The sequence below is a fragment of the Camelina sativa genome, chromosome 2 (genome assembly GCF_030686135.1).
Source record: "Camelina sativa cultivar CO46 ecotype springtype chromosome 2, ASM3068613v1".
NCBI lineage: Eukaryota > Viridiplantae > Streptophyta > Magnoliopsida > Brassicales > Brassicaceae > Camelina > Camelina sativa.
In genome coordinates this window covers 10,588,820-10,602,511 of record NC_141881.1, presented here as the reverse complement: position 1 = coordinate 10,602,511, position 13,692 = coordinate 10,588,820, and the positions used below count along the sequence as shown (strand labels likewise).

Below are 13,692 nucleotides of genomic sequence, written 5' to 3'. Positions count from 1 at the left end.
GTTTGTTTGTAAGAATTTGAATTTTTTAAAATCGAATTTTTAATGAGATTAGGTTCGGACCCGTACGTGCGGGGTTATGTTTATAAACAAAATTAATTTTGTATATATAATCAAACTTATACTAATTGAGATTTTAGTTTGATATTTGGTTTGGTTTATTAATGTTTGAAAATTTAAAATAATAATGATTTCACCAGTATCTTAAAATTTGGAACAACATAACGGTTGGATTGGTAACAAACTAAATCCAATAAATGTTTGGCTAGATTCTATTAAATTTGTGAACTATCAAATTGGATATATAACCGCTAACAGTGATGAAAACCCGTTTGAAACATATACAAATATTTATGATGCCGTAACTCTCTTTTTGTTTTGTCAAGTCCTATTATGTCTTACACCCGTTCTCAAATTTTCGTTGCATAACAGAAAACATTCCCAGTATGGGACATCCGGATATGGGAAAAATTTGTTTTTCCGATTGAAATGGGAGGAGACCGGACAAAAACATAAATTCTTGAACTTCCGTATGAAATAAACATAAATATAATTCATAGTATATCTATATATCATATATTTTAATAAAAATATTACGAAATTAATTGACTTCTTTATTCTTACTATTTTATATATGTTTCACCTATATTAGATTATGTTTTTTTAAATACTTTTAACTGTTATAGAACATATTTTATGTTTTTTTTTTAATTTATGCTAGTTCAATTGAAAATAGTAAGATTTATTTGAAAAAATTAAATATATTTTAATATTTAATAGAACACGTCAAGAATTAAAATTATTTATTTAGTATGTGTAAACATATTTATATAGTATAACGTCATTAACCCAAAATTTTGTCATTTTGGTTTATGAATATTTGGGTGTTTGAGTGTTAATCAGTACTTTAAGATTTGGATTAGAATTTTTTATACTCGTTACCTTGAATATTTCATTAGAGATTCTAGGTAACCATGACTTAAAAGTCTATAAAAATTTAAAAAGTATTGAGATTAACACTCAAACACTCAAATTTCAAGGAAAATTTTAATAGACTTTTTAAAGATAACATGATTTAAAAACAAATTTCAAGGTGCTCATGTTATAAAATTTTACTGCCATGTGTGTGTGTGTGTTTTTTTTTCCATATACATCCCAAATTATTGTGTCATTTTAATAAAGACTGTTAACATCATATATTTGGAGAAATAAGAAAATAATATAATTTAATACATACAACTGATTACAATATAGTAATGGAAGATTAATTGTACTTATATAGATTATGTATACATACCCCTTGCTGTATTTGCTGGTTTCAAAAGTTAATTAATGTTAATGCAAAGCTCAACTACATACTCTAATAAGAATTTCCTACAGAAGTTTCTTAAATAAATCTATATAAAAACTGAAGAAAACAAACACTAATATAGTATTTTGTGACTTAGCGGGTTCATATAAAAATGTGGAATTCTTTTAAGCAATCAAATGTAATTTTCTTGTTTTGCAGATGCTATGTCAATTGGATGAACACCCATTTATACCACAATCTTCCCTTATATACAATCTCTAGGTAGAAAATGTATGCTTTCAAAAAAGGTCTTGATTTATATATGCTTATATACGCGACAGAAAATTATAAATTTAACAAATCATAAGAATCATAAATCATAAACTGGACATAGAACATAGTATTGGCGAACTAAAAAAATAATATAGTAGATGTTAGCAAGAGGTATATTATGCATACTCAATACAGAGGCACTTTTTATTTTATTTTTGCAGAAACAAATAGATACAAAAATAGTGCTAGTGGTGTATAACTGTATATGTTCCCTAAATTTTAGGAATTTGGTAAATGATTACTGATTTTATTTCAATATTTCTTAAAATAAATCATCTATTTAAATTTAAGTTAAGTTATTTTCATAAATACTATTTGAAATTAATTAGATTCATTTCTTATGGAAATCTTGTTAAATAATAAGTTACATTTTTGGTATGTTATTAATTGTGGAGAACTCTTATTATTTTATAAAATTTTAATAACTATATAAGTTCAAGAAATTATTAATAGAAATAATTTCGTTTTTATTATAGAGAATTTGTTAAAAACGCCCCTTTTGATATACTCCTTTTCAAAAATACCCTCTTTTTTGGCCATTTTTATTTTTGCCCTCTTTTAATTTTTAATGACCATTTTACCCTTAGATGAAAATTATTTTATTCAATAAAAAGAAAAACAAAATTTTCCCGCCAAAAAATTTCCGACATATTTTCCCGCCAAAAATTTTTCGAAAAAATTTTCTCGCCAAAAAATTTTTTGAAAAAATTTCGACAAAAAAATTTCCCGCCAAAAAAAATTTACAAGGTTTTTAAAAGGTTTTATAAGGTTTCTACCTTATAAACACCTTGTAAAGGCTTTTACAAGATTTTTTAAAAGGTTTTTTAAACAAATTGTAAACGCTTTTACAAGATTTTTAAAAGGTTTTTAAAAGGTTTTTAAAAGGTTTTCAAATAGTTTTTAAAAAGATTTTTAAAAGGTTTTTAAACACCTTGTAAACGCTTTTACAATGATTTTAAAAACCTTGTAAAAGTTTTTATAAGATTTTTAAAAGGTTTTTAAACACCTTGTAAATGCTTTTAAAAGCATTTACAAGGTGTTTAAAAACCTTTTAAAAGCATTTACAAGCTTTTTAAAAGCATTTACAAGGTTTTTAAAAGCGTTTACAATGTGTTTAAAAACTTTTTAAAAACCTTTTAAACACTTTTAAAAGTTTTTTAAAAGCGTTTACAATGTTTTTAAAAGGTATAAATTTCAATATTTTTGGCGGGAAAAATTTTCGATTTTGGCGGGAAATTTTTTTGGCGGGAAAATATTTTTGATTTTGATGCTTGTACATTTTTGCTGTCACTCAAAAAAGGGTAATTTGGTCATTTTGTATATAAAGAGGGGTAGTTTTAAAAATGGTCAACATGAAGGGGTATTTTAAAAAAGGGTATGGAAAAAGGGACATTTTTGAGAATGCCCCTTTATTATAATAATTTTAAATTTCATTTTGTAATCTTGTTGGCTTTAATTTCATTTAGAAAACTATACATGTTTAATATTTAATTTAAAAAAATATTTGGAAAACTTAATATATTCGAAATTAATTATTTATGTTTTATATCCATATCAAAAAATAGATACGAAATCTATAACCAATTATACAAAAAGTTAATTACTTATTTCTTTAATAATTGTTACCATTGTTTTAGGGAAGTTTAATTTTTTTTTTAATTATGTAGGCAAATGGGTCTATTTGGCAACATGGATATATGATATGTTTTTTTTTTATCCCTAAGTGTACTCCCCAATTAATAGTATAGATGGTAGAGAGTTTAAAAAACAAAAATCATTTGCATTTTTATGACATTTTGTTGATTTTAGAAAACTTGTAGATATTTTAGATTTTATGAGAATAGCCTTAATTGATTTGGTCAATTTACCATATTTTACATATTGAATTTTTGTGAAATTTTATGACATTTTGTTGATTTTAGGAACCTTATTGATTTGGTAGAGAAATTTATAGCGGTTTTAGAAAACTTGTAGATATTTTCGATTTTATGAGAATAACCTTTATTGATTTGGTCAATTTACCATATTTTACATACTGAATTTTTGTGAAATTTTCTAAGGATTAATGTTGAAAATAAAATTTTAAATAAGCATAACTAGAAGGATCAAACACAAAATGTACTTCAAAATTTTAAATATAGATGCTAGCATCAGTTAAAAATAATGTGGATGAATACATTATGCAATAGTATTTTGGTTAATGAAGAGATGATGTAAAAAAAAAAAAGCCACCAATTAGTAAATATTTCTTTGGCTTTTGCAGCAAATATCTTACATCTTCATCGTCACAGAAGTAGTAGGTCGTCCAAAATCCTTCAACACAACTTTTCATATCGAGAGAGAGAAGCACATGGTTTTGGAAATATTTAGTGTGCTATTCTTTGGAATGTATATATCGTGAATAAAACGAACCATTATTATAGTTATAATTTAAGATGAACACAAAAATAAACAATTTATTGGATAATACTTTATCCTATATATTGTTGTTTCATGTTTAAAAATGGTGGTATACCATCATAGAAAATCTAAGAAGTGTCTTGCTCAATTGCTTAAACGAGTTCTTAAAAATGATCGAAAATCGTTCAGAAACATTAGTGAGGAGAAATCACGGTGTAGTCATAGGTAGTAAACTCTACAAGCTCAAAAACTCATTGATAAACAGATTTTGTTAATGCATAATGAAAAAAAAATTGACGTGGTAATGTCACTTATCCTAATTAAAGAAAGAAAAAAAAGTGGCTGATTGGCTTAATATTTGATTTTTGTGTTAACTATTTTTTATTTTTATTTTAATTTCCAGTGGTAACTATTTAACGAGAGAGACTTTTTCAGAAGCTGTTGAAAGGATTGGACCTTCCCTCTTGTATTTGAGTTGTGTTGAGGTTTATGGATCGGTTTATTTATCAACCGAAATTTGTGTTAAAATGATTTTATATGTTATTTGAATCATGAATTTTAAAAAATATATTAAATTTAGTTCCTAATTTAATAATTAGTAACTTAAAAATGATTTTGTAGTAGCCGTTCGACCGGCATTAAACCGGAGATAACGAAGAATCGGGAAAACAAAGCGCCTACTACAATCTCTGGGAATCTAAGCGTTTTCAAGATCCAAAAAAATCCTGATTGCACGGAGATCGGCCGCCCTTTTTCTTACCCTTTCTGCGACGAGAAACCCTCCTCCTATGTCTAAACATCTACTGGTAACATTCGTGAACAAACTTAAGTACACCTAAACAAATTCTAGGAAACTTAAACAACAAATTCACAAACTCTGTTAAAATAGAAAAAGAAAATCCAATATTTTTGTATTGTATGTTTTTTTAATACCAATTAAGTTGTTTTAATATATAACTAAATTTTCCTAATGAAGAGTTGAAAAGCTACAAAATTTTTAAAGAAAATACAAAAAAAAAAAATGGAGTTTGTTTATTTTCGTTGTATTATGAGGTGTATTGTAGTTTGACATGACAATTGTAGTTCGGTTTATGGGATCTGTCAAAGATTAGGAGGAGAGAAAAACATTTAGAGATTTGAGGGCAATATATGAATTCTGATTGTCAAACTGTGTGGGGTTAGTAGGATCAAGTTATGTGTACTTAATATTGTAGTTTCCTTAGGAATACTTTGGTACTCTCTTCTCTTATGATTTTTCATCTATTGGCTTTAGCCAAAGTCAAATCAAATTCAAATCCATTCCATCAAACAAATGATGGGTCAAGTCAACATCAAATACTTGTTCAAACGATGCCATAGATTATATAATTAATGTTTAAGTTTCTCTTTCTTGAAGGAAAAGAGTTGTTTATTCTTGTTATTTGACATAATGGATCCAAGATTGATCGTAGCCACCCAAATCGGAAGCATAGATGAATTGTATGCTCATATCCATGAAAATCCATACATTCTTGCAGTACCTTTCAAAAACACTCCTCTCCATGTAGCTTCTGCTTCTGGGAACCTTGCTTTTGCCATGGAGCTGATGAATCTTAAGCCGTCTTTTGCTAGAAAACTTAACACATATGGGTTAAGTCCATTGCACCTTGCTCTAGTGGAAAGTCAAACACGGCTGGTTCTAAGTTTACTAAAGGTTGATCCTGACCTTGTTCGCCTTCAAGAAAGAGAAGGTAATACATATATATATATATATATATATATATATATAGTTTAATGTGTTTTGATTTCTCGAAATTATTTGATCTTCTGTTACTATGAAAAGGTTGAAATAGTTTGATTTTGAATATAAGGTACGACACCGTTTCATCAAGTAGTGAGAAGAGGAGAGACTGATCTTATGACAGAGTTCCTCTTAGCTTGTCCTAGTTGCATTAGAGATGCGAACGTGTATGTTGAAACCGCTCTACATATAGCGGTTTCAAACAATAGATACAAAGAGCTACTCTTGGGATGTGTCCAGAGACTGCGACAAACAGAAGCTGAATCACTAGAGATGCAGTTTTTAAACAAACGTGATCAAGACGGTAACACAGCCTTACACATAGCAGCATATCAGAACAGATTCAAATCAGTAAAGCTCTTGGTAAAATGTTCTACAGTTAACCAAAACATCCATAACAGGATAGGTTTAACATCGAAAACATAATCCGGAAATGGGGAGGTAAGAGCGGAGACAAATCGAAGAAAGTGTCGGAAATCTCAAGGTCTCCAATTAGTTTCACAGAGTATTAGATGAGTGTATATAGTTTGTATACTTGTACATATTATAAATGGTTAAGGACTCTGGAATGTCCGGTTTATAGACTAAATTAATTGTATAGACCCGGTTTGTCCCGGTTTAATAATCACGTTCAACACAAGAACGTTCTAACAACACTTTCTTCATTAAATGAGAAAATCAAGTTTTCTAACAAACATTTCTCATTTAATGAAGAAAGTGCTGTTACAACGTTCTTATGTTGAACGTGATTATTAAACCGGGACAAACCGGGTTTATACAATTAATTTAGCCTATAAACCGGACATTCCAGAGTCCTTAACCATCTATAATATGTACAAGTATACAAACTATATACACTCATCTAATACAAAGCATTTGTTCAGGAAGACAGCGCGGTATAGGATGTGGAACCAGACCTCGGAAGGAACACGCAGCGTGCTTCTAGTGATAGTTGCACTGATAATCACAGCTACTTATCAACAGTGCCGGCGATAGGGGAGTGCAACATGTGCATTTGCACTGAGACCACTTTAAATTAGCATAAAAAGTAATGTATTTTAAGGCCCAAAATATTTTCAAAAAAAATTTATATGTAATTAAGGCCCATTTTTCTAAAATTGAACAGGGACCATAACAATTTTTGCAATGTTTACACCGGCGCTGCTTATCAAACAGCTTTGCAGCCACCAGGAGGTGTATACCAAGAATATGCAGCAGAAGAAAATAAAAAGACTGTTGGTACTGTTGTGATGAGTCATAAATATTTCTATGTTCTTCGGGGTGTGAATAGTATGGCTTTCGTTGGAGCAATCTTCATGGCGTTTTGTTTGTTACCAGCTGGTGAAGGCTATGTATGGTGGTTTCTATGGATAGCAGTGCCATTGTGTATGTTCCTTACTTGGTTTCAATGTCGGTTATATGTCCAGATACAGTGTGGTACTTCTCGGCTAGTGTAGGTTCGGACCGTTCGGTTATAATCGTTCGGTTATAATTGTTGTGCTTTTCTTGCGGTGGAAACGGTCTAAGAAGAAGGTACCTGGAACCAGAAGCGAGCTGATTCTTGAAGGCTTAACAACTCTGGATTTAGCTAAAGGATCATAGGTGAAAGTTAAGATTGTGTAGCTTTGATTCCATGTTAGATTGTTTCCATGTAATAAATCTCTGTAGAGTATGAAACATATCTTTGTAACAAAGGGGCAAACTAATTCTTAGTAAAGAATCTTGGTGGAATATAATACAAATACACCAAATCAAGTTTCATTTACAATCCACAAAAAAAGGTTGAGAAGTCTATATTAGTCAACAATCTTAACTTAAACTGTAAGTTTTAAAATTTTAGATCAAATAAACAAATACAATTTTTTCCACGACCAAGAGCTTTCTTCTCTATTTATTCTCTCTATATGTTTTGTTTCCCACACTTCTTCTGTTCAGAAACAAATGGCCCATGATGTCTGCTTCTGCACATACAGAACAGAACCAAATCTGTCCTTTTTGCTTTCATGATCAGAGAGTTCTCCGGGTTTCTTAGTGTACAACATATACTCTTCCCTTCTCCTAAAAGCTTCTGTGAAGTAAGCTGTTCTGGTCCCCGATTACAATTTGTCACGACCGGTGACTAATTTCAATTTCTGCTGCAGCTGTAGATAATAAACACAAGAGGTGTTTGGAATGAGTATGATTCAGAATGTTTCAGTTGCAAATTTGTTTCATGAGATCAAAGTGCGGTAACTTACTTGGATCTGTTTTGATTTTTCTTCTTCAAGTTCTTCCGTTAACTCTTTCATCCTACAGAAATCGAGTTTAAGACGCAATTAGTAAAGACTATACCACATTGATCTCTCTACTAAGAAAGATTTGATAGCTTGAAGAAGAGGAACAACCTAACTCGAAGCTCGGTTATCTTGCTAAATAGTAACCTCTCTCTCTCAGAAGCTGTAAGTTCAACAACCTGTGATCCCAAGCCAAAGACAAACAATGTGAAGGACATGATTTTGAGATCGCATAATAGGTCTATGTGAAGCATTAACATTGATTCATAGAACAATGTTTGATAAATCTACTTACGGTTCCGTTGCTGTCAGATCCTCGAGGCAAAGGCGGCAACTTTCCATTTTGAGAACCTATAACAAGGATGAGAATTGATCTAACTGTCGCCAAAAAGTTCATCGTTATAACAGACAAAGAGGTAAGACGTATATATCTTACCATCTGTTGCTTCAGCAGCTTGTTGTAAGGTATTAAGTAGATTCATAATTTGATCCTGAAGATAAAGAGTTCCATTAAGACAATACATAACTTGAGGAAACCATACAATCAAGTTTCAAACATATGTCTCAATGTGATAATGGTCATATATTTCTCTTCTCACCTGCTGTATTGAATTTTGGTGGAACAAATTTTGAAGATGGGGCATAATGACTGAGGACGCATGATGAGTACTTGATTCCTTGATAGGCATACCTGTTGGCTGTTAACGGAAAAATAAAATATTGTTATGATAAGACGACATAAATTTTCCTGATTAAAAGAACTCTTTGTGGTAGCAAACATACCATTTTAGAATCAAGTAACCAACTCCCAACACTAGCAGATTTCCTCAACGGGGATCCCTGTAGATTAAAAGAGTACGAATTAATCATCACTACTCACTCTATATTAAAACGCAGAGACTAAAACAAACTCGCGAAGAATGTGAATAGCAGGAAAAGATAAACACACCCTTGCAAGATCCAAGTTCTCTGATGTTACTGAAAATCTTCCTTTGATTTGAACCACATTAGCCTTCGACTTGTCATCTATGGAATCACGGAATCCTATACAAGATGGACAAACACAATAAGTCAACTGCAGTAGAAGCAACAGAAATTACTAAGCAGCATGAAGATCAAAAATTGTATTTCCTAACCTCCAGAAGATTTGATAGGAGCTGAAAAACTGTTTGCTGAAGCACGATTTGGAAGATTCAGAGGACCACTGAAGCTTGGAGCCCTCCGAACTGATGGCTTTAGCAGCCGTTCACTATCAGACCTAGCAGATAGCAAAAAATCATGTTGGAGCATTATAAAGTTGCGAAAGAAAGGAGAAGGAGATCTGAAGTGTAGGATACTGTAATACAATTATCTCTAAAACAACAATTAGCTAATGTTCGAACCTTTCATAACTAGGACCTTTCTCTGAGTCTGAGGTGATTACCACGTTACCGGATGAAAGTGGCCCACTATGAGTCTGGCGTCTCACTGGCTTACCCTTGGCCTGTGGAACGTCTTGTTCTGAACTTGGTGCCGCTTGTTCCACAGAAGTAGCAGTTGAATTCAGAGTGGATTTCTCTTCACGGATAGGTTCTACCACCTCAGTATCTGGACCTTTTTCCTTCCCATTCATGTTTTCGGATAGCAGTTGATTACCAGATACTTGCCCTCTGTCATTCACCTGCAATGTGTTTCCCAGTTAAGTTCAAACCACCAGATACCAAGAGAGTGAAGAGTTATAAGATGTTTTCTCTAAAAATTTCTTTGCAAATTACTAGCCTTATTATGCAACTGTTCGCCAAAAGATTCATCTTCTTCCCTACTCTCTGTTAGAATGTCGTCATCATCTAGCTATTGCACATCAAAAAAAGGAAAAAGAAAAACGTAAGAACGGATTATTTGACGGAAGCCAATGGTTTCACAAACGGCATCATTTAAGAGATACCATCAAAGCATATCTTACCAAGGATGCTTGTTCTTTCAAATCTTCGATATTGAAGTTCCAAGCACTTACTCCTCTTTGGTATTCACTCTGATATGAAAAATAACATTTTTATAAGCATTCTGCAAGTCGAGTTTTAAGTAATAATATCAAACTTGTGTTGTGTGTTTGTCACCTGAGATATGGCATCCTGGTCAGCAGAGGCCATTCCTTTCAAAGCAATCTGTGCAGCGTCCTTGGCCTGTTGTGAAATGACTCTATCACTAAAAGAAGAACAGGACGAGTGCTGCAAGATCGATGAAGAGAAAAAAGTATGGCAAACCTGAAGAGCTTTTACGCGAGTCCAAAGAGGTGGTAAATCGGCAAATAGTTTCTTCACACAAATCTCTGGAGGTTTTGCATTCTTGAAAAATGAGTGTTTCAACAACTTTTCAGCAGTTGGCCTTTTTGTTTGATCTTTCACTAGACACAGTGCTACCAACTCTTTAAAGGACTGGGCACAGCTGGACGTCTTCTAGTTAGAACAATCCTTGAAATGGAAAGTAATCAAATAAGAATATTTACCTAGGAAGAAGCAGCGTACCTTTGAAAACTTCTTATCACGGTCATAATCAAGGCCAGGGGGTGCGTTTTGAATAGTCATTAAGAGTACCTGTTACGAGGAAAAAAGGAATTAGATCTTTTCTCAATACACATAAGGAAATAAATGAATACCTTCATAGGGGGATATTTTGAGAAAGGTGCATGACCGTGAGCCAACTCCAGCGCCGTTATTCCAAAAGACCAGATATCAGCCCTGTAAGGAGGATACATCAAACCAAACCAACCAATAGCTGTTATTGCATTTCTTTGATGCAAACAGTTCCTAAAGATTTTCAATATCATTTGACATAGAAAATACCCAATAGTAAATTATAAACAGCTGTGGGACTGAAACAATCACAACACTATCTAAACCAACTAAAATCTGCGGCACTCGATTTTGAGAAGTTGGATGACACATCTACCAAATTGCACTCACTCCTATATTAACAAGGACCATGCAGAGAAGTAGCTGGCCCTCGATATCAAATCATAAAATGATGGTAACTTCTAAACAGCTGTGGGGTATAAACAATCACAACACTATATAGATCAACTAATCAGCGGCACTCGATTTTGAGAAGTTGGATGACACATATACCACTGCAGATAAGTAGAGCATATTTAAGAAGGACCATGCATATAAATAGTATCGAAGCATAAACTGATAGTAACTTTCAAACAGCTGTGGGGCTGAAACAATCACAACACTATCTAGATCAGCTAAAAACAGCAGCACTCGATTCTAAGAAGTTGGATAACACATACCAAACTGAACTAACTGCTACATATAACAAGGACCATGCAGAGAAGTAAGAGTATATTAGTTAGCACATGATATTAGAGCGTAAACTCACTTTGAATTGTATCCACTTCCTGGCTGCAAGACTTCTGGTGCCATCCTAAAATATGAAACAAGATATGACATGTCAACCGTCAAGTAGAGAGAAAATTGTGAAGCTTTAGAAGACCGAAATGAAGAAAACTACAATAACCAACCAGCACGGAGTACCAACAAATGTGTTTCTTGCACGTTGCCTATCACCATTGTCAAATAAGCATGCAGAAACACCAAAATCACCTAGCTTAATCTCCCCAGTGTTATCAAGAAGTATGTTTCCAGCCTAATACACAAAATACAAAAGAAAGTTTTGAATACATGTCATGGATCATAATTGGGGCATATAAAGTTCAAAAGTGAAACAAAATTAAAAAAAACTGACCTTAACATCTCGATGGATATGCCCTTGTCTATGAAGATAATCAAGAGCTTTAAGTGTTTCTTTCAGCATAGAACATATAGCCGCCTCTTCAAATCCATCAGGATACGCCGCCTTCATAAGATGCAAACACGAACCCTGAGCCATAAATGGCATGACCACCCAGAGATAATGCTCAACAGAAAACGAACAAAACGACTTTATAACATTCGGATGGTCAATCAAAGTCATAGTCTGAGCCTCCCTCCTTATATCATCCTACAAACAACCAAAACAAAACATGACTTTTCGAAAAGGGAAAGAGAGATAGAGATCTAAATAACTCTCCCATTTGATCAAAAATGACAAAACCAACCAAAACCCCAAAACACAAAATGAGAAGATGATCTACAATTAAGTACCCGCATATATAGCATAAGAATAAGATTCACTAAGACTAAATAAACAAATTGGTCATAACCCATCAACAAAGATGAGAACTTTATTGCTACAACGAATCAAAGTTTCAATTTTTATGATTTTAAACACATGATTCTCAAAACACACAAAATGGGAAGATGATCTATACAATAAGTACACCCGCCGCATATATAGCATAAGGATAAGATTCACTAAGACTAATAAACAAATTGGTCATCACCCATCAACAAAGATGAGAACTTTATTCCTACAACGACTCAAAAGTTTCAATTTTTATGATTGCAAACACACAACAAAAACAAATCTCCCTCAAATTCAAATTCAAATTCGAAGCTGAAGCTAAACTCAAAAACAAGAAACTAAGAATCAAATTAAAGAAGAACAAACCAGATTGCTATTGCAGCGATCGAGATCCAAACATTTGATAGCAACAACTTGATTAGTGGGGAGATAAATAGCACGACGAACAACAGCACTAGCACCATATCCAACTTCTTCCATAAGTTTATAATCTTTAGGGTTTACAGAGAAACCTCTCATCTTCGTCCCACCACCACCACTACCACCACCACCACCACCACCACTAGTACTCGCCATCTTCTCACGTCGTCTCGAACCCAAGACAGCCCTAAAAAGAACACCAACCAAATCCGTCTTGAGAAATAAAAAGAAAAAAATCTTGTGAGTAAACAAAAGAGAGACTAGAAGAAGTACTCTAGCACAAGACGAAGCCGAGACACCATTGAAATTGACAACAACAAACAAAAAAAAAAATCTAATTTTTTTTTTTGCTCTGTTCTTCTAAAAGTTTTGGTTTTTTATTTTTTTTTTATTTTTTTTTACATTTTTATTGTCTGATGATGAGAAAACGCGATTTGAGAACCGAGAGAGACAATGTATGACGTGGCAAATCTTTAACATCTAGGATTAGGACAGGTGGCTATAGTTTTGTAACTTTATTATACTTTTTTTTTATTTTTTCGCGAGTGAAGAGACATTGACTAATGACTTTGGTTTTGGGCGTCGAATAAGAGATGTAATGAAAATGAATCTTATCTATTTTTGTCAACAAATTTTAATTAATGTCCCATTGGATTACATAAATTACTAGAGATTTTTTCTCTTTTTTTATAAAAATCCAGAGATTCTAATGAATTTGTTTTGTCTATAAAAAAAAATACTGGGACATTTTTAAAAATACTCATTTTTAGGTTACTTTTCATAAATATCATTTCATATTTTTTATTTTTATTTTCATATTGTTTATTTTTAAAAATATCCATTTTAATATACAAAATGATTAAATTATAAACCTTAAATCCCAAATACTAAATTCTATCCCCATAAAACTATATCATAAATGTAAAATAGAGAACTCAAACCTAAAAAAAATTCTATAAATTATATTATAATTTTATAAAAGTGAGCAAAAATGAAAATATTTTTAAAATAGGTATTTTTGAAAAAGATTATCT

General features: G+C 32.1%; 1 protein-coding gene and 1 pseudogene across 2 annotated transcripts; one reads left to right on the top strand and one right to left on the bottom strand.

The window, feature by feature from the left end:
- Window positions 1–5,450: 5,450 nt before the first annotated feature.
- On the top strand, window positions 5,451–7,449 carry LOC104720604 (ankyrin repeat-containing protein BDA1-like; annotated as a pseudogene).
- Window positions 7,450–7,484: 35 nt separating this feature from the next.
- On the bottom strand, window positions 7,485–13,101 carry LOC104720593 (serine/threonine-protein kinase BLUS1). 2 transcript variants are annotated; one of them, XM_010438481.3, is made up of 21 exons: window positions 12,932–13,101; window positions 12,605–12,845; window positions 11,801–12,055; window positions 11,577–11,701; window positions 11,435–11,479; window positions 10,710–10,791; window positions 10,579–10,647; window positions 10,318–10,488; window positions 10,171–10,236; window positions 10,017–10,085; window positions 9,833–9,904; window positions 9,457–9,734; window positions 9,211–9,332; window positions 9,024–9,118; window positions 8,858–8,914; window positions 8,674–8,772; window positions 8,511–8,565; window positions 8,370–8,425; window positions 8,186–8,253; window positions 8,039–8,090; window positions 7,485–7,942 (listed from the first exon to the last, which is right to left on the bottom strand). In XM_010438481.3, the coding sequence occupies exons 1-21, from the start codon at window positions 12,958–12,960 to the stop codon at window positions 7,898–7,900; spliced, it is 2,151 nt and encodes a 716-aa protein (XP_010436783.2). In that variant the 5' UTR covers window positions 12,961–13,101; the 3' UTR covers window positions 7,485–7,897. The 2 variants fall into 2 exon arrangements, with proteins under 2 accessions (XP_010436783.2, XP_087337587.1); XM_087481461.1 differs by having other exon boundaries at window positions 10,318–10,498; window positions 12,932–13,058.
- Window positions 13,102–13,692: the final 591 nt, after the last annotated feature.